The 23675-nt window shown below is 47.9% G+C and overlaps 1 protein-coding gene across 3 annotated transcripts in view; it reads left to right on the top strand.

Moving 5' to 3' along the window:
- Positions 1 to 4428: 4428 nt before the first annotated feature.
- LOC102462611 (uncharacterized) overlaps positions 4429 to 23675 on the top strand; it is a 33651-nt gene continuing 14404 nt past the window's right edge. For 2 of the 3 annotated variants that reach the window (XM_075901588.1, XM_025187712.2), the window contains exon 1: positions 22901 to 23254. In XM_075901588.1, coding sequence (XP_075757703.1) covers positions 23170 to 23254 — 85 coding nt within the window. In that variant the 5' untranslated portion in view covers positions 22901 to 23169. Of the gene's footprint in view, positions 4797 to 4892; positions 5135 to 18957; positions 19037 to 22900; positions 23255 to 23675 lie in introns of those variants that run through there. The other variant, XM_075901589.1, reaches the window with a different exon arrangement.

The raw sequence follows: 23675 nt of genomic DNA, 5'->3' as shown, positions 1-23675 counted from the left end.
GTATTAGGGGTACTTTTTTTTTTTTTTTTGAAAAAGGGGCGCTTTATAAAAAAAGGTTTAGAAACGCTGTTCTACACTATTGGGAGTGGAAGGCGTGACAAGGTCAGGCCCCAGGGCTGCTCCAGCGGGTACATCTACACTGCAAAACTATACCAAAATAACTTCATCCACGTCTACACAGCAGGCAGTTATTTCAAAATAATGTCAAAATACTCTCAAGCTGGAGGACTTCTTACTCCGACTCCTGCCACCCGCATTGTGCGAGAAATAAAGGAAGTCAGAGACGAGCGCTCTGTTTCAAAATAGGTACTGTGTAGATGCTCCTTATTTCGAAATAAGCTACACAATTGCCATTGCTCAAATTGTGTCGCTTATTTTGAGGTAAGCCTGCAGTGTAGACGCATCAGAGTGCAGAAAAGGCAGCTCCAAAAGGGCAAAAGTCCTGCTTATTAGAGGTGGGTGACTGCATCCGGCAGGGAGCTGGCCCAGGAAGATTGGGGCCAGCTGACTTCACATCAGGCATGCCAGAGGCCTTTAAAAGCCACCGCAGTGAGAAGGTGAGAGTGGAGAATGAGGTCTGGGGGCCCTAAAGGTCATTGCTTATCTAGCATGAGAGGAGGCATTTTCTCCAAATTTGTGATAATTACTTGAATTCTATGTATGAGCTCCACAGCATAATATTTTAGGCAGTGGTTAGATCCCCACTTCCCAACCAGCCCCTCCAGGTGGGTTGCGGCTCTGGTAATATTGATTTTGCTGGGTCCCATCGTAAGGATTGCTCATGAGATTGAGACCCTGTCAAAACAGGATCCTGATTCATGTCCACATGCAAACACTGTGGCCCAAATGAATACAGACTATGACTATTCCTATTCTTGAGTCATGTAATAAGTGGCAATAGCTGGTCATTAGATGACTGTCCTCCACATAAATCTGACCAGTCCTAGAGGGTTTGATTCTTCGCTCCATGTAAGTGATAATTTCACAAAAGGAAAGTTGCTGCTGCTCCCACCTTCACATTCAAGCAGTAGAAGGGACAGGCTATTACTAAGTGCTGTGAAGTGGCCACCATGTCAGGGGATTCTAACTGGATGTCGCTGGTTTGGTATTTTAGGAAGACTGATAGCGATGTAGATATTGTCAAGAGAAAGAACAAAAACCCAGGATAAACCAGTTTGTGACTTAGGCATCCTTTGTGTGTCCACATATAAAGAAACCCAGGCGGAGTGATTAGCAAAACCAACAGGGAGAGTTATGCAAGAGAAAGAAAATTAAATCTGACATTTAAAAACAGCCACATCAACTAGAAAACAATGATGGAGGAGGCTCTAAGGATTAAGGGAAACCCAGTAAGAAAGAAAGAGAAAACATTCAACCATACAAACCACCGGTAAACCGATCTGCTGAGGAATCTGAAAACTCTCTGGAGTTCCACAGTAACCATGGGTAGGGGGTATAACAGGCTAGAGAAGGCTAAACCTCCCCAAACTTAGGCTGGTGCCCCACTCACACTTTGCCCCAAGGTCCAGCCCTCATTTTCCTGTCTCTCAAAGGTCGTGTAGGCCGATGGGGGCAGCTTGGGCTGCCTGGCACCCAGGTGTGGCTGGGCAGAGGAAGCTTGGACTGGCTGGAGGTTAGGGGCTTCTCGGACCAGCTGGAAGCCAGAGGTAGCTCAAGCTGGCTGGTGGCAAGGGGGGAAAGAGTGGGTACTTCAAAGGGGCAGTGCTGCAGGGAGCTCGGGGTCAGCTGGAATCCCCTGCAGCACTAAGCCTGGGATCAGCTGTGCAGCACTGCCCCTTTGAAACGCTGCAGTGGCGTTTCAAAGAGGCAGCGCTGAGTGGAGCCCAGAGCCAGCTGGGGAGTCCTCAGCTGATCCCAGGCTCCGTGCAGTGCTGCCCCTTTGAAATGCTGTAGTGGTGATTCAAAGGGGCAGTGCTGCCCTATTGACTAATCGAATAGGCGATGCAAAAATGCATCGACTATTCGATTAGAGAAATACACGCTACTTAACATCCTTAGCGTGGGCTGGCTGGCCAGCTAGGGCTTGGGACAGCTGGGGGTGGGCAGCCGGGGGCACCTCTAGATATGGTGGGCCCCCCCTCAGGGCCCCCGCAGGCAAAGGAGGCAGAAGCAGTGGGGTGGGGCCAGGCAGAAGAGACGAGGCTGAGGACTAGTCTCCCTGAAGGGGGGAGGGGTCTCGAGCTGCCCATCACCGTAGCGGTACTACCCATGAAAAGATGCAAAGCACAGATCCGAACCCACTTTCACTCTTCACACAGAGAGCCGGGAACTTCATCTGTGTGGCCTCCCCACGCGTCCTCTACCGTGTCAGGCCCAGCGGCCCTGCTTTGCGTTAGGGTTCTGGCTCTGCCAGCGCTCCAGTGCAGGTTAGGTTAAATCAGCTCCTCATCGCAGTCTGCTCACTGCAGCGTATTTGGGATCCAACAGCCAGTCTTCGCTTTTGTTAATTTCCTCCCTCCCCTGGTCATCGGCTCGCTCACATTGTCCTTCGTCAGAGCCATCACCCTGTTCAGACTGCCGGGGGCGGCGTCCGGACGCGTTGAGAGCAAAGAACAGAGGGTATGTCTACACTACCCCCCTAGTTCGAACTAGGGGGGTAATGTATGCATACCGAACTTGCTAATGAAGCCCGGGATTTGAATTTCCCGGGCTTCATTAGCATAAAGCCGGCGCCGCCATTTTTAAAAGCCGGCTAGTGCGAACCCCGTGCCGCATGTAGCCGCGCGGCACGGGGTTCGCACTAGCCGGCTTTTAAAAATGGTGGCGCTGGCTTTATGCTAATGAAGCCAGGGAAATTCAAATCCCGGGCTTCATTAGCAAGTTCGGTATGCATACATTACCCCCCTAGTTCGAATTAGGGGGGTAGTGTAGACATACCCCTAGGGACTTCTAGTTCTCTGCTTTGCCCTCTAGAGACTCATGTGAAGAGTAAAAAAATATTTTGCCTTCCAAGATTGCAGAGAAATACAGTCCATGGAACAGCTTTGGCCTACAAACTAAACATGTATCCTTTTGTGTTCGACTAGGATAAGTCATGTTGAGTAAAGGCTACCACAGATTGGCTGTGAGATATGAATTTCCAGTATAAATGTGATCTGTTCTATTCAAAGAAATCGTTTGTAGCAGCAGATTTATCATTTCCACACAATGAATGGTTGGGGACTGACTAGCTAAGAGGCAGTTCAACAGACAAGGACCTGGGGATGACAGTGGATGAGAAGCTGGACATGAGTTATCAGGGAGCCCCTGTAGCCAAGAAGGCGAATGGCATATTAGGGGGCATTAGGAGGAGCATTGCCAGCAGATCCAGAGGAGCGATTATTCCCCTTTATTCGGCTCCAGTAAGGCTAGATCTGGAGTATTGTGTCCAGTTCTGGGCCCCCCACTGTAGAAAGGACGTGTCTGCATTGGAGAGAGTCCAGCGGAGGGCAACTAAAATGATGAGGGGGCTGTGAAATGTGACTTATGAGAGGCTGAGTGATTTGGGCTTATTTAGTCTACAGAAGAGAAGAGTGTGTGTGTGTGTGTGGGGCGGGGGGGGGGGGGGGGGTTCCAAAGAGGCTGGAGAGAGGCTGTTCTCAGGGGTGGCAGATGGCAGAACGAGGAGCGATGGTCTTCAAGCTGCTGTGGGGGAGGTCTAGGCTGGAGATTAGGACAAAATCTTTCCTTAGGAAGGTGGGGAAACCCTGGGATGGGTTCCCTGGGGGCGGGGTGAATCTCCATCCCTAGAGGTTTTTAAGTCCCGGTTTGACAGGGCCCTGGCTGGGCTGATTGAGTTGGGGTTGGTCCTGCCTTGGGCAGGGGGCTGGACTTGATGCCTCCCCCCTCGGACTGTATGACTCTGTGGTTGTTGCTGCTGTTAGAATTTAAATATCTTTGAATGGCCAAAGCTCCGGAAGGGGGGAGGGAGAGAGCAAAAGGCTAGTTTGCTTTGTGTCACCTGTTTGCAGGCCCACCGATGTGTGTGGGTGGGGAGGGGGGAGCAGAAGGGGCCTGGTGTTTCAAAAGGGCCCTTTAAATCGCCACTGGAGCGCCACGCTCTGGGCTACTGCGAGGTCTGGCGTGGCACGTTCTGGGGGCGCTGAGGGCTGGCTTCCCAACCCTTCCTCTTCCACCCAAGGCCACGCTCCTGTAGGAAATGCGGAGTCAGCCCCCCCTGCACTTGCCCAGGGGCCTGACTCCTGAGTGAAGCCGTGACCCTGCACACCAGGTTGCAGTAGCACTCACTGAAGCTTGGCCCCTTCGCCACAATGGTAGGTTGATGGGGCCTAACGTGCGTGCCCAGCAGCCCTGGGCCAGGTCACAATGGCTGAAGCGGGAAGCCAGCCCAGCCCTGGGGGGTGAGCGTGGGGTGGACTCGCTCTCCGGGTTGCCACACACTCACTGAAATGTGACCCTTGTGTCAATGGCCATATCTGAGTGGCACTGTGACCCCGCATGCCAGGTCATAATGCCACTCTGAAATGTGGCCTGGTGGCCCCTCAGTGGTCATTTTTTGAGGTGTTTGCCCCAGGTCCTTAAAAGCAGCTTATGTGGCCCTGCACATGACAGATTAAATGTCTTTTCCCCGCATTTATTTTCTTTAACCAACTAACTAGGCAGACATCTTCCACCCAAGGCCAAGACTCTCTTCTGAGGGGACACAGTGAACCATCTGTTGCCTGACATGACAGCCCAGGAGGTATCAAGACATTGGGGTGGTTGTCGAGGATCACCCAGGTCTCTGACTGCTACCCCATGCTGCTCATCTGTGAGGGCACTAATGATACTGCCAGGTGTGACCCTGAGCAGAGCAAACGTGACTACACGGCTCTGAGGGACTGTGGGTGAGGGAGTGCAGGTGCTGATGGTGTTCTCTTCTGGTTTTCCAGTCAAAGATAAGGGCCCAGGCAAAGACAGATGCATCCTGGAGGTCAGTGCCTGGCTGCGAAGATCATCCCACCAGAAGGGTTTGGCCTCCTTGACCACAGGATGCTGTTCCATGAAGAAGGGTTGCTAAGCAGAGACGGGGTCCACCTATCAAGGGAGGGGAAGAGAATATTTGGATACAGACTAACCTAATGACAACAGCTTTAAACAAGGTTCAACGAGGGCCGGTGACCAAAGCCCACAGGTTAGTGAAAAACATGAAGACCTGGGAGAAGGGTCAGAAACTGGGAAGAGCATGGGCGGTAATAGCAGGGATAAAGGGGAGACAAGAGGGACCTGGGGCGGGGGGGGGGGGCAAAATCAAATCAGTATCTTAGTTGTCTGTGTTTAAATACAAGGAGTATGGGGAATAAGCAGGAAGAACTTGAAATGCTAGTAAATAAATGCAACTATGACATGGTTGGTATCACAGAGACTTGGTAGGATAATACACGACTGGAATATTGATACAGAAAGGCACAGCTTGCTCAGGAAGGATAGGCAGGAAAGAAGGGAGGAGTTGCTGCCTTCTATATTAAAAACGTATGTATTGGGACTGAGGTTGAGATGGACATAGGAGACAGAAAAGGGTAAAAGACAAGGGGGATGGCATGGTAGGGTGTCTATCAAGACCACTTAACCAGGAAGACGGAGAGGAGGGTTTTTTTTCAAACAACTAACAAAATCATCCAAAGCGCAAGACTTGGTGGTGATGAGGGACTTCAGCTATTCAGCCAGCTGTTGGGAAACTAACACAGCAGGGCACAGATTATCCAATCAGTGCTTGGAATGTAGAGAAAGCTACTAGGGGTGGCTGTGGTAGATTTGATTTTAGCAAATAGGGGACATTGCCGGCTGTTCCCCTTCGTGAGGGAGCCGGGGAAAGTGCTGCCTTCCTCACTCTGGCTGGGGAACGCAGGGAGCAGATGCTCCTGGACCTGCCCTGGCCGGAGGACGTGCTCTCCTCCCCCAGCTTCTCACCTGGCCCCAAGCTGCTGCGGTGAAAGAGGGCCGGGGTTGTCCTCTCTCCCCAGGGCAGCCTGCAGACCGACCTCCTCCTCCCCAGCCCCGCCCCAGAGCAATGATTGAAATGAAGAAAAACAAAACAATGAGGCTGTGTCTACACTGGCAAGTTATTCCGGAAAATCAGCCGCTTTTCCGGAAAAACTTGCCAGCTGTCTACACCGGCCACTTGAATTTCCGGAAAAGCACTGATGATCTAATGTAAAATCATCAGTGCTTTTCCGAAAAAACTATGCTGCTCCTGTTCGGGCAAAAGTCTTTTTCCGGAAAACTGTTCACAGTAGTGTTTTCCACAAAAAAGCCCCGATCGCGAAAATGACGATCGGGGCTTTTTTGCGGAAAAGCGCGTCTAGATTGGCCAAAGAACCAAAATGGCCCTAAAACCTCACTGTCCACAGTAACACTTCCAGGTCCACACCTCTCTGGCATGGCCTCGGCCCCGTGGGGGTTGACAGGAGAATTTCAGGGCCAAAGGAGCTGGCTTCATGGGCCCTTTCGTGTTGGCAGCTCTGGAGTAAAGGGACCACTAGGAAGTAACAAATTGAGCCCCGATTAAATGACTTGTGTTTTCTGAACCTCCCATGTGGTGCTGGAGGTAAGAACCTTTTTGGTTTTACTTGCTGGTCTAGTCACTTGACATATTCAAGAAAGGTATCCCAAAGACTCCCAAGTTCACACCCAAATTGCTCTGACCCTCCGGAGATACCTCTTGTGACAAGCAGGATGACGAACTCCCCATCACAATAGGCCCGCTGACCTCAGGCTAGATTTTAACTCTAACACGGCTGAGTAACTCCACTGAAGTCCATAAAATGCGAGTAAAAGGAGGATGAAGACACTGATCTGGAGTTGACTTGGCAGCCCAGAGATGAGGGATTCCAGGTTCCATTATCAATTCTCCATGGTACCCAGTTGTTTAGCAAATAAGGTAATCGTCACTTGGCTTCCCTCACCTTGGCATGCTCCCTGGAGCACTGTGATCCTTAAACGCTGTTCCTCGTAGTGTAACAGGTCCATGAAACCTCAGGCAGACACTAGAGGAGCTTCAGCACCAAATGGCTACTGTCATCCTCCTGCCAGGGTTTCAGGTTTAAAACAAAAAGTAGTTCTTTACACAACCTGTGGAACTCCTTGCCAAAGGATGTTGTGAAGGCCAGGGCTTTAACAGGGTTTGAAAAAGAACTAGATAAATTAATGAAGGATAGGTCCATCAATGGCCATTAGCCAGGCTGGGCAGGGATGGTGTCCCTGGCCTCTGTTTGTCAGAAGCTGGGAATGGGTGACAGAGGGTGGATCACTTGATGAATCCCTGTTCTGCTCATTCCCTCTGGGGTACCTGGCATTGGCCACTGGGTTTCTGGCTTATATTAACCTTTGGTCTGACCCAGTACAGCAATTCCTATGTTCTTTATGGTTTTCTTTCCTTGCCCCAGCCCTGGAGAAGACCAAGAACCCTTCATACAACCAGCCACATTTTTGTCTCTCACCTGGATTTAGGGCCACGTGACACAACCAGTGTTTTTCTCTGGCAAGTTTATTTGCAGCTCAGGGTTTTTTGCACGAGTCCAGTTCGCTCGTCCCTCTTGATCTGAATGGATTTGATTAGAAATTCTGCTGATCTAGTACCTCTTCTGCCAGGGAAACGGCGTAAGCCCCATGATGCTAAATCTACATCTGTATTTTAGAAGTGAAATGTTTGTCTGTCCGTCTGTTTGTGCAAGACTTCCTCCGAAATGGGAGCGACTAGGGACACCATCCTTTGTAGGCAGCTTCCTCTTGCCCTGACCCCAAGAGAGGCCAGGGTGGGCTGTGCCAGGCACACAGGAAGTGGTGGGAACGGGGCTTTTCCCCCCCAACATGGAAAGGGAGGGGCAGAGAGAGGAGGGGCGGAGCCTCACACTCATCTCTGGGGCAGTGACGGGGTCAGGATACTGCAGAGTGAGCCCTGGGGACACCGCACCAGCAAGGATGGGGCTCTGCATGTTGCTGGCCAGGCCACTTTCTACATGTAAGGTCCTGTCCCCCCACCCTGCTATGGGGCCTGGAGATCCCCCCCCCACCTACAGGGGCCTGCACGCTCCCCTTCCCCTCCATGTGGGTGCATGGAGATTCCCCTCTCTGCTGTAAGCCTCCTACAGGGCCTAGTGATTTCCCCTTCCTCCCCCCGCCACTTCACCTGGAGCGTGGGGGTTCCCTTTGCCCTCCCTCCCCTGCACAGCTCCTCACAGGGCCTAGGAATACTGCCCTCTCCGCCTCACACCACTTCACCCAGGGCCTGGGGATTCCCTCCACCCTCCCCGCACCTCACGGGGCCTGGGCATGCTGTTATACACCAAGGGGCTGCTATAGACCCAGGCCACGTCGGGTAAATCTGCCAGTACTAATATAATACGAAATACCAATACTAATATGAGCCTTATGAGGCCTTACTTGCATCCCCAGGACATGCTCACAGACCCATTACAGATAAGAGTCATGTACAGAGCTGTGTTTTGGTAGAGAAAGAGAGGTGAACCTTTTAGCACTCTGAGCATTGGACATACCCCTGCCTGGAGACCACTGGAAACTCTGCAAGATCTGTCCTCCATCCAGTTTATCGAAATTAAGATTATTGAGTGTGAGAAAACCTGGCTTGAAACCGCAATGGTGTCCCAAGCAACTGAGCAATCTTGCATTATGAATCCTTTAATTTTGGATCAAAAAGAGGTAGCCAGTTTTGTCTGCCTCATACCTAACCATCCATAAAAACAATAGAGTTTTGTTCTCAGTCTTAGCAATTTCCTTAAGAGTCATAAATTTTCTCTGTTCCCAAATTTGTGATTGAATGAGTGAACAAACAATGGGTCCTTATCTGGTAGTTGCATGGAGGCGGGCACCAAACAGACCTCATAATTACATTATTGAGTGATAGCCCTAACTTCTGACTAGTGACTAATGGGCAAACCCCAAACAATTCTCAAAGTTCCAGATGCTTATCCACACGTCTTCGATCAATAAACCAGAGCTGAAACCTAGTGAGAACCTCTTCTTTGATGGCATCTTGACATTTACTTCCTGGTCATTACCAGGAAGTAGTGGAGAGGCACATGAAAATTTTAAAGGGGGCAGACAAAAATTACTTAAAATAAATGTTTGGGACTTCAGAAATATTTAGCATTTTGTATCAGGTTCTGAGTCTCTTCTTACTCAATTCAGACTTGTTTCTTCATCCTTTATTTCTTACCAGTGAAGAAGGCTTTTCTATTTACAGGAAATCAATGAATAAGGATCGTAAAACATAACTAGGGGTGTGTCTACACATCACCTAAAATTTGAAATAAGATACGCAATTCTTATTTCAAATGTATTTCAAAATAGCTTATTTTGAAATTTGGCATGTCTACACAGCGCCAAATTTCGAAATAATGCACTATTTTGGGCCCTCCGTTATCCCTCGTGAAACAAGGTTTACCAGGATAGCGAAATAGCACACCTGTTATTTTGAAAAATATTTCAAAATAACAGGCAGCTTGTGTAGAGGTGAGGTAGCTATTTTGGGATACCTTTGTTATCCCAAAATAGCCGTGCAGTGTGAATGTACCCATGAGTCTTTTGCAGAAGTGCAATAAGCATTAAAAAGTTGGTCATATTAAAAAAAACATTTTATTAACTTAGGGTATGTCTACACTGCAGGGCAAAAGTCGAATTAAGCTATGCAATTTCAGCTACGTCAATTCAATTTTTGGTACTGTCTACACGGCAGGAAGTCGAAGGAAGAAAACTCTCCCTTCGACTTCCTTACTCCTTGTGAAATAGGAGTTGGCGTAAGAAGTCCTCCAGCTCGATATTATTTTAAAATAATGGCTTGCTGTGTAGATGTGCGCTTTGTTATTTCGAAATAATGTCAGCCATTGCAAAAGAATGCTGCTGTGTAGATGTACCCTTACAGTAAAGATTTGATAGACATTTAAGCACTTTAGAAACCTCATTAAATTATATAAACCACCATTGAGATCTTCTACCCTAAAATATTAATTTAAAAAACACCTTAATTCAGATCATTATATTATACACCTATGTCAAAGAAATACTAAGTGAATGATTTGAATCTGCTAAGATTTCCCTGTGCAGTCACATGATTATCATTTTCAATAACATTGTTATTTTATAGGTATTCAGAGTTTCAAGAGATGGATGATTCTTGTTTACAGAAATAGGAAAGATGTGCATTGCTTTTGAAAAGGGCTTTGTATATGGGGTTTTGTGCAAAGGGCAGGGCAGTTATTCCTAGTACTGTAATATAACAGAGTCTGCTGTGGGGGATAAAACTATCCAAAGAAAACCCTATGCTGTGTTTTGCATGCCTGAATCCTTACCAGGGGTGCTTTAATCACCAGGGACATGTAAGGAAAACCTGGTCAGAAATGATATCCTCTTCCACTACTCCAGCAGTCAGTGCAATGTTTGGAAGGAAATGATTGCCAAATCAACAGCTGATGGACATCTATAGGAAGGTACTTTCTTTGTCTAGAAGAGCAACTTGCTTGAGTGGGGCAGTCAGTGTGGCCGCCCTTTGCACACCGATGTCATTCAGGCGGTAAATTCCAGAGGCAACCCCCCAAACTTCAGAGTTGCTGTTTGTCCCAAACCCTACAGGTTTTTTTTGCCATATCTAACTGCCAATGGATCAGTTATTATTGCATTGTTGTCGAGTATTTGACCGTATCCTAACCTGAGTAACTACGCTATTAACAATAAATAGTCTAGTAGCACCTTAAAGACTAACAAAACATGTAGATGGTATTGTGAGCTTTCGTGAGCACAACCCACTTCTTCAGATGACCGAAGACTCTATTAACACTATTGATGTTAATTCTCATGGTGACCTTGATTCTTGATAAAATTCCAGAGGTAAAGAAGTCTCACTAGTAGGATTAAAATGCGAATTCTAATAACACATTCCAACTTGTGCTGTGTCAGTCATGTGTAAAAACCTGTCATTGTCACAGTTTGTTTATGCACATCAGATAGGCCTGAACTTTGAAGAGACCTAAGTAGACAAAAATGTGCAACAATTAAAATCTATTCTACTGTAAAATTTTGAAGCTAATAAGTCTAGTGTATGGCTCCCTGTATCTATATCTCCACAAAATCACCAGAGAAAAGCTATGTTAAAATGAAGTTAAATGTGAAAATATATACCAGTAATTAAATTAAAGATAAATAAAGGGAAGCATTATAAAATCAGGAAATTCAGAGTTCAGGTTAAACTCTTAAAAAATCCCAACACGTTAAGGTATGAAAATGGACAGTTAGGTTGGGCAGACAATCTTAACTCGGCCCCGAAGTGATAGAAGTCCAGCCCTCTTTCACGGCAGCATCTTGGGGCTACGTAAGAAGCACCTGTCCATGGCCGCTGCAGCTGCTGGGGACAGACAGAGACACAGACAAACTCTCTGAAATCTATCATCGACTGGTGTCTCTTTCTGCACCCCTGCTCCCTGTTGGCCCAATGTGGTTATAGCTTTCCTGGTCCCCATCTCTGGCCCCTGTAGTCATTCAGCAGTACAGCTCCCTCCTACCGGACTTATCCCTTTCCATTGTATGAGAAACAATCAAATTCCATGCTCACCCCATTATTCCGGCCCAACCAAATCTGGACCTTGCTTTAAGTTAGGAAAGAGGAAGCTGCCTACCAGACTTGGTCACCCTAGATCTTACCTTTTAGGAAGAGTTCTTGAATAAATGGACTCAGATGGATGGACAGGCAGACAGGCACATATTTCTAAAACGTAAAGTAATAGGAATAGATAGCTAGGCAGACACACACTTATAAATTTTGACAATTCAACTCATCTGTCCCACAGGACAAATAGCTTTTATGAGCAAGTACATATAATTTTGCAAGATTGATCTACTTTATATTTGAGAGAGTTTGTCTGTCAGTCTGTTTGTCTTTTTGGTCAAGAACTCCTCCTGACCTGTAAGAGCTAGGACCACCACATACAGAAGGCAGCTTCCTCTTATTATAACTTAAAGCAAAGTTTGGCTGTGGTTGGGCCAGGACAATGGGACATGCCTGGAATGGAATTGTTGCTCATAAAACCACTAAAAGAGTCCCAACTACCAGGCAGGTGAAAAGGGCTGGCTAACCCTAACCCACCCCTCCCCTTTCCAGGAGCCTCCCATATCCCCCTCCACAGGTGCCCTTTAGGGATGGTGTGGGGGGGGGACTGAAGCTTTTCCCCCAGATTTATATGGGGACATTGCTAGCTGTTCCCCTTCACCAGGGAGTGAAGAGAAAGTGCACAGTTTGCTGCATTTCTCACTCTGGCTGGGGAGTGCAAGGGGCAGACAAGCTGTGCTCTTTGCTCTCTCTCTCTCTCACACACACACGCACGCACACACCCATAAGTGTGCTAGTTTAATATATATGAACACATTCATTAAAGTGGCTGACTTTGCCACAATGGTTTGATTAGTTCTTATCTATTATTTACTACATTCTCCTGGATATGTTGTTGAGCTGGAGATTTGGAAAATATATATACCTGTTCAAGCTCTGGTGTTCAGATACCATGGTATTAAACATATCTTCCCTCAGATGAAGAGATAGAAAGCTACTAATTTAATTCTAATTATAGTTTAAGCCAATATCTGTAAGAATTTCCCTTTCCTCTCCAAAAAAATGCTTAGTGTTTGGTGATTTTTAAGTCACCAATTTGTGCTGATAAGGAAGACAGAATGTTGTTCATTTAATTACATTGTTTTGGGAATTTCCATGTACTGGTAAGACATGCTACTGTTCTCCGAGACTATCACAACCAGTTTTAGTGCAAATACAGATGTTAGAGAAGCCAAAACCAAGAACAATAAAGAACTGAGAGGTTTTGTTTTCATCCTTCTGAAAAGCCATCAATTGATAGGTAAAGACAAAGAGATTTAGTCTGTGACTGAAAAGGAGGAAACTGAGGTTGGTATTATAGTTGATCAACCTTTATTTCTGTAAATAGAACATGAAGAATAACATGACACCGGCCAAACTCTGCCCTCAATTACACCCATGAAATCACCCTGATGTAAACAAAAGTGGTGTTACTGAGAGCAGAATCTGGCTTCAGGTTTCTAGCTCAGACCCTCTGCTGGTGTGTGCAATAGAGATGAGAACCTGGCTATGGGCCGAGCCACCCTAGCTCCAGTCGCGTTCTGCAATAACTTGTCACTACCTCCCCCAGCTCCAGTGGCCTTTCGCTAGAATGTTAATGAGCCACTCTCAGTCTCAGCATTAACTTACTCAAGTTTCCCCTAAGTATAGAATCATAGAATTCTAGGGCTGGCAGAGGCCTCTGGAGTCGTTGAGTCATCGAATCCAGCCCCCCGTCCAAAGCAGGATCAGCCCCAACTCAATCATCTCAGCCAGGGCAGTGTCAAAACGGGACTTCAAAACCTCTAGGGAGGGAGATTCCACCCCCTCCCTAGGGAACCCATCCTAGCGCTTCCCCGCCCTCCGTTTTTCCTAATATCCAACCTCCCCAACTACAACTTGAGACCATTGAAAACAGCCTCTTTCCATCCTCTTTGGAGCCTGCCTTCAGGATGTTGAAGGCTGCTATCAAATCCCCCCTCACTCTTCGCTTCTGTACACTAAATAAGCCCAAATCCCTCAGCCTCTCCCCTAATCATTTTGGTTGCCCTCTGCTGGACCCTCTCCAATGCACCCGCATCCTTTCTATCGTGTGTGTGGGAGAACTGTACACAATACTCCAGATGTGGCCTCACTAGTGCTGAATAAAGGGGAATAATCACTTCTCAAGATCTGCTGGAAATGCTGCTCTAAATGCACACTAATATGCCATTAGCCTTCTTGGCTACAAGGGCTCCCTGGTGACTCATATCTATAGGTCAGAACTACTTCTCTGGGGCTTTTGGAGACAGCAAGTAGCAGCACATAAAGAATCTTGAGAGTGACATTGTCCTAACTTCCCAGCAGTCACTGAAATTCATACAGAGATGTCATCTTGAGGGCCAACTCCCCTGCTCATTTCTGAAGCAGGGAATTGCCTCCCCTCCACTATCTCTGTCCCTTCAGTGAATGGTGACAGAGATTAGATCAGATTATGGAAATATACTGATCTCATAGAGCTGGAAGGGACCTTGAAAGGTCATTGAGTCCAGTCCCCTGCTCTAACAGCAGGACCCAGTGCCATCCCTGAGGGTATGTCTACACTACCACCCTAGTTTGAACTAGGGTGGTAATGTAGTCAACCGGAGTTGCAAATGAAGCCCAGGATTTGAATTTCCCGGGCTTCATTTGCATGTTGCCGGGCGCCGCCATTTTTAAATGTCCGCTAGTTCGGACTCCGAGGAGTACAGGTAGTTCCACGAGGAGCACAGGTAGTTCGGAATAGGAAGCCTAGTCCGAACTACCTAGTTCGTGCCGTGTGTAGCCGCGGGCATGGAGTCCGAACTAGCGGACATTTAAAAATGGTGGCGCCCAGCAACATGCAAATGAAGCCCCAGAAATTCAAATCCCAGGCTTCATTTGCAACTCCGGTTGACTACGTTACCACCCTAGTTTGAACTAGGGTGGTAGTGTAGACATACCCTGACAGATTTGCCCCAGATCCCCTCAAGGATTGAACTCAGACCCCTGGGTTTAGCAGGTCAATGCTCAAACCACTCACCTATCGGGGCACTTTGTAAAGTAGCTGTGTTAATCCCAGCAGTCCCATTGGGAGCGACAGTAACCCCCGCAGCCGCTGCAACAGAGAAAGGTCATCCAGGCCCAGCCTTACTCCTCATTGCCACAGATTCTGAAGTCCCGTGCAGCCAAGAAGTTGAAAGGAGGGAAGGGCCAAGGCTCTGATGGCCGCCAATGCGGAGAGCACCCCTTAGTGCTGTCCCAGCTCAAGGAGAGAGCCGCACAGAAGAGCTGACGCCCAGTGCTGAGTCATGGCCTCCTAATCACTTCACAAACGAGCAGCAATTGAAAACCACCAGCTGCAGAAAGTGCAGGCCCAGCTACACCCAGAGCCAGATTTACACCTTGCATGGTTCACCCTGACTGGCTGGGTATCTGGCAAGGGCCCAGCTCTGAGCTCCTGCCACTGCCTCCCTGGCTGGAGCTGCGGGGTCCCACCATCATCCGTGGAGTTGGGGGAGGGGGGTTCCAGCAGCAGCTGGGAGCTTCAGGATACTCCGTTGGCTGCTGTGGCTTGGAGCTCTGAAGGGCTGTGGGTCACAAGTGACGGGCACCTCCACTCTTAAAGTTTTGGCCCCGATACCCAGCTCCAACACTGCATGTGCCCCGGGCCCCTTTAGACTCCTCACACTGACACACACAAGCCTCCCCTTCTCCTCAGCACTCTCACGCCCAGAGCAACCCCCAGTGCTCCTCAAGAGCCCCCCCCAGCCTCCTCCCAAGAGACCTGCTCTCCTGTGCTCTGCCCCCAGCCCCACTGGGAGGCCTCTCTCTGCCTGGCTGAGAGAGCTGGCAGCATGGCTGGGGGTCGCTCTGGCTCCCTGGGAAATGGAGCAGTGTGAAGCAGGACCAGGACCTAGCCAGGCCGGGCTCCCTCTGACCTACTTGGCCAGCAGGGCCCCTTGCATTGGATTGCTGGGCCCTTCCCTGCCACAGGGGGCTGCTTCGCCTTCATGCTGGCAGGAGTGCTCCTGCAGGCCAGCTTGAGGCTGCCTCACCCTCAACCAGCCTTCCCCTCGCTAGGACCCAGGACCAGCACATTCTGAATTTGCCAGCACTCTTAGAACGCCGGCTGCCTGAGGCAGGTGCCTACAGCCTCATGGGAATACCAGCCCTACACCAGTGCTCAAAAGTGTCATCTCCACAGGAAGCCAAGCTGAACAAAGAAGTACTACAACGAAAAGGTTTTATCCATCTCCACCGAGAAGGAAACGACCAAAGTACAAGTGAGACCGCGCCTGAAGAAACCATCCCCACTATTCCAACCCTCAGCGGAAAGACTGGAAGCAAAGAAATCAAAGCCTCCTCAGGAACACGTTCCTAAAACCTTAAAAACATACAGCAATTCACCCTGCAAGTCTGCCAACCCGCCATTCCAGAAATCAGAAACCCAGCGCCAGCCACCCTTACGGCATCAGGAGTTTGGATGAAAGTGAAGAATCAGTCCCTGCCACAGTGCCTTTGAGCAGAGAAGACCTGACAGCGGCTGCTGTACAACACAGACATACAACAGGAAGCAGGGTCAGTCCATCACCTATTACAACAGGAGTCGCTAGTATGGCTGCTGCTTTTAAAAAACCAGACCTGCTGCATCTTCAGCTAAAGAAACCAGCCCCACAGCAGTAAAATGGACACCTCTGCAAATGGTAAGTGACTCATTAGTTGTTTATTTCATATACATTATAGTAACTATTAAATATATTCAGATAGATAGGGTTTGATCCAATGTGCACTACAGTGCTGGTAAAGCTTCCTACACTTTAATGGTGCAGGATCACGTTGATAATCAAGGTGTGGTTTCTCTCAGATGGAGATTCCAAACTCAAGTTCCAGGTATTCCTGTGATCCTTAGGCGAGCAAGGAGTGGCAGTGTTGGGGGCTTTCTTCTCATTGCACGGTGCCCTATTTGGTTAGTCAGGAGGGGACTTCACAAGGATGGGACAAAACTGAGAGAAAAAGGCAAAAGGAAACCTCTGACACTCCTAACTCCATGGCTCCCAGATCTCTCCTGGTTAACACCAGAGGATCTGTCTATGAAAGGAAACACGGATCCCAAGGAGTATTCAGTAGGGAAGAGTGAGTTCCACCATGAAGTTTGCCTTTTTCTCAACATTTCTCCAACACATGTTCATGTTGCTGAATCGCCTAATAAGCCGGACATTAATATCTCATCCCATCAAAGATGACAACCCAAACTTTACACAGAGGCTTCTGCCACACCACTCCTGAAACAAGGTCAGTGAAACTTGTCCAAGAAACCACCTTCGTTAGTCAACTTTCTCTTTTAAGAGTGTGCCAAAAAGTGTCTCCAAACACACTGAGTAAATTAAATTATTTTTTTCTTAATTAATGGAGATTGCCTATCTCCTAGAACTGGAAGGGACCTTGAAAGGTCATTGAGTCCAGTCCCCTGCCTTCACAGCAGCACCAAGTACCATCCCTGACAAATTTTTGCCCCATTTCCCTAAATGGCCTCCACAAGGATTGAACTAACAACCCTGGGTTTAGCAGACCAATGCTCAAACCACTGAGCTATCCCCCTCCCCAATTAGATCAACTCTGACAAATCATTTCTGAGTCCCTTGAGTGGTTGCTTAAAACAAGTTTCATTTTAAATGTCAATGTTCAGATTTCTGTTGCCAAGTAATTTATTGACATATCTTACATTACATTGTCTAGCTTAAGGAATGTTCTTAAAGGATGTTCTAATAGCACCTACCAAGAGCTTGAGGCTGTACTTAGTTGGGGCTGCACTGTTGGGTGAAGAAGATTGCTTTGTGTAATTATTATGCACCTGTTATCTCACTAGCTTGCACTCTCTCAATCTTCCTTCCAAATTGTATTACAGAATAGAATTGAATTTTCTACAGTGCCCTTGTCAGGGCAGAATAATCATACAATTGGAATTGCACACATTTATATAACCTTGTGCATTTATAATTTGTTGCCACAAACTAAGGACCCACTGGGTTAATGCAGAGGACAATGTCACAAGCTGTAAAATGACATTTATACAAGGAGAATTCATTAGATAAAGTGACCTCACGTTTAATATTCTAAATTGTGGCTACTCATTTAATTTACTCTTTTATACCAATCTCATCAAGGTTAATTTTTCAATCAGAGTAAAAAAGGAGGCAAGTTGGGAGAAAATGAAAAATACTTAAAGAAAAATTAATAACATAAGATGGATTTAACAAAAAAGTTTAAATTGGGTGTCTGGGTTTTTAATAGCCAAGAGCAATAGAATATATCCAAACTTTACCCTATGAGAACACTGTATTTTATATTCAAGGTTTTATTGATGACATACAAATTATTCAAGCGTTACTCTTCCAGGTTATATTGTATCCAAATAATTTCAAGAAAGACCTAATTTCACATCCCAGAATTCTCGAACAATATTTCAAACACAAAACCTAATCCAGGGGGGCATGTGAAACTTACCAAACGTCACAATATCGGTGTCACCCAGTCTGTCCCTTGGCACATTGTTTCTAATATATGCAGCAGCCAGGTGCAAGTAGAAATCGAAAGCCATAACTTTACCCTGTTATCACAGAGTTATTGTACTCTTCTGTCATACAGTACAGTCAGAAACCCTACTCATTCTCTCTTGTCTGCATGCAACAGTTTTCTCACTGCTGGGAAAGATCATTAAATGTACAGTTTCTGGGTGAATACCTATGTATCTTTGAGCAGCTCTGTTATACAGTTATTTGGGCCCCAATTCAGCAAGGCACTTAACACATGCTTGGTTTTAAGAGCGTTCGTAAGTCCCATTGAAATTAATGTGCTCAACAAAGTGCCCAAGGCTGTACTTTAGTGCAAGTGTACCCTGAGTCAAACTTTAGCCAGTCTGGCTGCAGCTGGTTACACTGGGTTGTTCCAGGGGGCCCACGACTGTGAGAGCAGGAAAAGTTGCTTATAGGATTTAGCACTTCATTAAAAGACATGTTCATTTAGGGCTAAATTATTAGCACAGCCATGCAGGGAATGGGCGGGAGTAAGGATTTCACCGGCCCTTGCACAGCAATGTAAGGTTTAACTGGATCTCAGTTTCAGGTACCACCTGGGTCTACCTCCCAAATGCTTTCTTCACTGAACAAATTGGGAAGGCATGGAGGTGCAGAGGACTATGGAACCATGAGTTCTCTCCTCCCTAGCTGGCGGCAGTGCTGGCTGGACTAGCTTTCAACAGGCGGCTTTCCACGGGCCTACTCGCATCTTAATTTGGGGGCACAACGTTTTTCTTGCTTTTTAAAATCTGCTCCAATGGAATTGTTTAAAAGATTCATATTTGCTGTTATTAATTTGTATGACAGTTGCACCGAGGGGCTGCAGTCACGTATCCATGCTCCACAGCCACATAACAAAGACCATCCTACGCCTCCGATTCAGCAGGTAAGGACTCACCGAGCATCCGTGAGTTTTACGCACATGCTTAAAGTGAAACAGAAAAGCCAATTTTTAGTTCCTATCCTGAGTTAAAGAAAATACGACAATTCTAAAAATACCGGAAAAATCTAATGTGTCTTTGAGGAACTAAGCATCACGTAAAAATGTAACTATATATTGTAGAAATGTGCATCTGTCTGTCACTCCATTTGGTCAAGAACTCCTCCTAAACGAAAAGAGCCAGACCACCAAATTCGGCAGGCAGCTTCTTCTTATTCTAACTTAAAGCACAGCACCTGATTGCAGCTCTAAGGGGTGCCACATGGCCAGGCGTGCGGCGCCCCTTACAGCTGCCATCAGGCGCTCCCCATAGGTTGGCGCCCTGGGCAGCTGCCTGGCTAACCCCTCCCTCGCAATCTGGCCCTGCTCGTGGATATTGAAAAGGCACCATGCTGGGTTTCTGAAATGACAAGGCCAAAGGCAAGGGAAAGAAAAGTTACTTGAAGATGCTATACGGGAGATGTGGACAATGGAGTCTTTGAGTGGGGGGGTTATTGGCGGTAAAAGCTGAGAGCTAAGAATCAGGAGATTTCAGGTTGTGCTTCCTTCTCACCCAATTCAGTTACTGTGTGGCCTTGGGCTAGTCATTTGACTAACTGGCTATCAGCGTCCTCCTATGTCACAAGGGGCTAGCAGTCTTGGCCCTACCTCACAGGTGTCATGTAAGAATGAACGAATGTCGATAAAGAGTATTTCAGGACACCTGGAGGAAAGGATCCATATAAACACCAGGCGGATTATTTTAACAGCCTTTAACAGTACAGGAGACTCATTCTCATTTACATTAAGGTCCCTTTGGACTTCCAGAGTGCTGTACCAGGACGTTAGTGTAAATGAGAATCAGGTCCTGTAACTCTACAATTGCACTTGAGATGTCCAGCTGGTGATGCTGGGGGAGGAGAGGGTAAGGGATTTGGGGCTAAAGGGGGGAGGGGAAGGTGCTGGGAGAAGGCTTGAAAGGAGGGGTGGGCGTGAGGAAGGCGGGGATGGAGCAAGGCATGTGTGAGGGCACAGGGGCATGAGAGGAATGGGGGCAGAGGGTGGTGAGGGGGTGGGCATCAGGGAAAAAGAGGGCAAAGGGTGCAGGGGCAGTGAGGGAAGGGGGAGGCACCAGGAGGGTGCAGGTGCCAGGGGATTCTGGGGATGAAGCAGAAGGGCAGACACCCGCAGGGGAAGGACCAGCACCAGGAGGAGAGAGGCAGGGTAGGTGTGTAGAGGGAGGTGTTAGGAGAGGGCACGAGGAGGGGGTAGCTCACATGATCAGTGTGGGGCTACTGGAGGAGTGGGCACGGGGGGGCCTTTTTTTCTGTTTTTTCTCCAAAGGGGGGGGCCCTGCGATATTGTGCTGCCCTGGGCCCCACAAAACTCTCATCCCCGCCTGGAACAAGAGGATTCACATCACTTCTGGAATAAAATCCTAGCTAATTTAACTGTGGATGTTCACATCAGCCACCTGTGTGTCTAGCCCTTCGATGAATCTACAGGTGAATCTCCGGTCTAGCAACACCCGTGGTCCAGCAGGATTGAGTTAGCCGGATGTCCACTTGTCATGGGTGTGGCCGGTTTCCCCCAATCCCATAACGTTTGGCACTGGTCAGGTACTGAGGCAACTTGTTCTGAGGTCTTGGAAAAGAGGGCTTCTAAATGATGTTGCTGGTGTCAATGCCCAGCCCGAGACAAGGAGCCATGGAGATGGACAGCGCTTGGTTGTGTATCAGGCTATGCGCAAGTTGTGACGACGCGTCGGGATTTTCCCATCTCCTGCACCCCCGAAATGGCATGAACAGACTTCACCAGCCAGTAGAATGGAGGTTGTTTATTGTTCCTCCAGCACAGCGCAGCACAGATGTAATCTGGTTACAGGAACTGGGGCTAAGAGGCCTCAGTGCCCCCTTGAGATAGGGGAGTCCCAGCCCCCTCCCCAGCTCCTTCTTCCCTGCCTTCCAGCCAGGAACTCCCTAACTCTCTTCCAGCCCTGCCCCCCAGCCAGGGCAGCATTCCACCTTCCTTTGTTCCTCTCCATGGGGGGTGTCTGGCCACTGGTTTGCATAGTGACTCATCCTGTTTTGCTGGGTCGTGGTACCCACGGCAGCCAGTGGGGGTTACCCCAGAGCCAGCAGCATAGAAACCAGCCAGGTACCCCCACTACGTCACACAAGCCCAGCCTAATTCCCCCTCCCTTGCCTCAAACTCACGCTGTTGTGATAAAGTGAAACTCCAAGAAGTCCCACAGTCGTGCCGATTTTTCTGTCTGATGCAGGTTAATTTGGTACGTATGAGGAAGTCCTGAAGAACGAACCCCCTGCACATTAACCAGCCAGATGGCCTCAATCATTTCTCAGCTTTCAATTCCTCCTTGATTATTCTTTGTTGCATGTTATTCTAGCCCTGCATTTATGGAGGTGTGGGTTGGCCTCTAGCAAGTCAGCTGGAAACAGAAACAGAAAATCCATCACCTCCTTTCCTGTAGCTCTTTGTATGCACAGTGCAAGACAATTGGGGAGCTCACTGAAAGGCCGTATAGGCGGACAGAAACAGACAATCTTGATGTCAGCAAGGCTGAGAGATTCTGGGCTCGATCTCCCGCTGCCGCTGAGGATCAGGCAGTGAATGAATGAAGGGGCTGCAAAGTAGTTTTAAGCTCCCTCTGTGCTCTGTTGATTGTGAACTAGCAGTGCACTGAGCCAGCTCTCAGCATGATTTGCAGCAGCTTCCCGATGGCTGGATGCTGCCCTGAATGCCCTTACGGTAGCGAGGGCTCAGAGTGGCCAAAAGAAGCCTTAGCCGTGCTTCCTACGGGGGCTGTGGGCAGATTCTTCTGAACCTCTGTGCCAAATGTTCTTCTCTGCTAAAAATATTCGGAATATTTTTCATCTGTAAAACTAAACACAGAAGGTATTTCCCAGATTAGCATCATTATTGAGATCTGTGTAAGGATACGCCCATATTCTGAACTATTCAAACGTTGGCTGTGTCGGCTGATAGGTTCCAGTTTATTTAATCAGTGTGCTTGATCAAAGGTATTGTTGTATCGCCTAACGAGTTTGGGGCGTCTCATTCTAGACCCTAGGAGACACTTTGGCATTTGCCAAACTACTGCCCAGTATTGCCTGCGTTCCAGGACTGGTCACCAACAGTTCTTCAGGAAAGGCTACAGGACCAGTCAGTGGGGGTACCCCAGTCCCCCCAGAAATACGCTGAGTGCTGTGTGCAATCCACTCCCTTCCCAGCAGGGGCATTGGAAATCTGTTGGAACCACTGCTGAGTTCCATGGACTGTTCCTCCAGGTTCGCCCCTGACTGCCAGTGCAGAGACAGAGCCAAGGCAGCTTGCACTCCCCCTGGGATGCCAGGTCCAGGCTAGAGCAGTCCTCGAGGCTGCCCTAAATTGCAGCATGTTTCAGTGGCCACGATGAGCTTTTGCACAAAGCCAAAATAACTGGGAGTAACACGGAGTGTGGCCTTAGTGGAGGAACCTCTGTGCAGCTCCTTCTCCAAACCCCGGTCCAAAAGGTTGTGACCACTAGATCCACGGACCCAGTAGCTACACCTCTGTTCCAGTCCAGCCCCGACTTGCCTACTGTTCCCCAATGTACAAGGTTATGTAGAACCAGACAACCCTCAGTCCCTTCACTGCAGAAACACAATGGTTACATTGCACGGGGTGTGGGGGGGCTAGCTGGGTCCCTGTGCTAAGCAATCAAGTCCAGCCATAACAAATAAACACCTTTATTTATTGCTGGGCCACAGGCTCTTCTGTCACTGCCGTCTCCTGTTGTATTTTCATGTACAGGATGATAGTTTTGGGATTTGGTCCTTGTGGGAAGTTTGGAAGAGATGCAGAAGCATAACTGCATTTTTGTAATATTATAAAATCAAGCTTTTTGGGCCACAGGCTTCTTGCCCAGGCTTATTACACTAGGCAGCACATTAAGGTGTGTCAGTCTCTAAGCTAACAGAACAACATGCTTGTGTTACCTGAGTTAATTCCACAACATTTGGAACCTGCTCGCAGAGGAGCAGGGTTACAAGGAGACTGAAGCAGCAGCTCATTAGGAGAAACAATCTCAGGCAACAGAAATGGACTGGAAACTTCACTCTGTGCAGTATTTTTTGCGGGACATATTTATAATCTTGGCGCTTTATTTCCACACATGTGGGACAGGTAGGAGGTTCTGAGTCTTTATTATTTACTGTGTAGAACTGCAAAGGGACACAGTACATGCGCGCTAAAGTTTGGAAGAGGGTTTTTTAACAAGGTTGGGAATATGAAGTGCAGGCGGCGGAGTGGGCTGTGATTTTTCACGTTGTCTCCAAATGTTTATTTTCCCATAAATGTGCATACAGTATAGAGCTATTGAATCAAGGTGCACAGTAGCCCGGGCGCTTTTCTAGTAAACATTTAGTATAGAAGGGAATTGGAAGAGGAAGAGAGAAAAGAAGGAGAAAAAGAAAAGCTAAAGGGGCTGTGGACAATGCTTTGTACTGTCTCATTAACAGAGGATAACCACATAGAGTAATAAATCAAAGCAGTGCATGCTTATTCATCGGTACCAAGCGTGTTATGCTGTCCCTTTTCCATTTTC

This window comes from Pelodiscus sinensis, chromosome 19 (genome assembly GCF_049634645.1).
Source record: "Pelodiscus sinensis isolate JC-2024 chromosome 19, ASM4963464v1, whole genome shotgun sequence".
Classification (NCBI taxonomy): domain Eukaryota; kingdom Metazoa; phylum Chordata; order Testudines; family Trionychidae; genus Pelodiscus; species Pelodiscus sinensis.
This window is presented reverse-complemented; position numbering and strand designations above follow the sequence as displayed.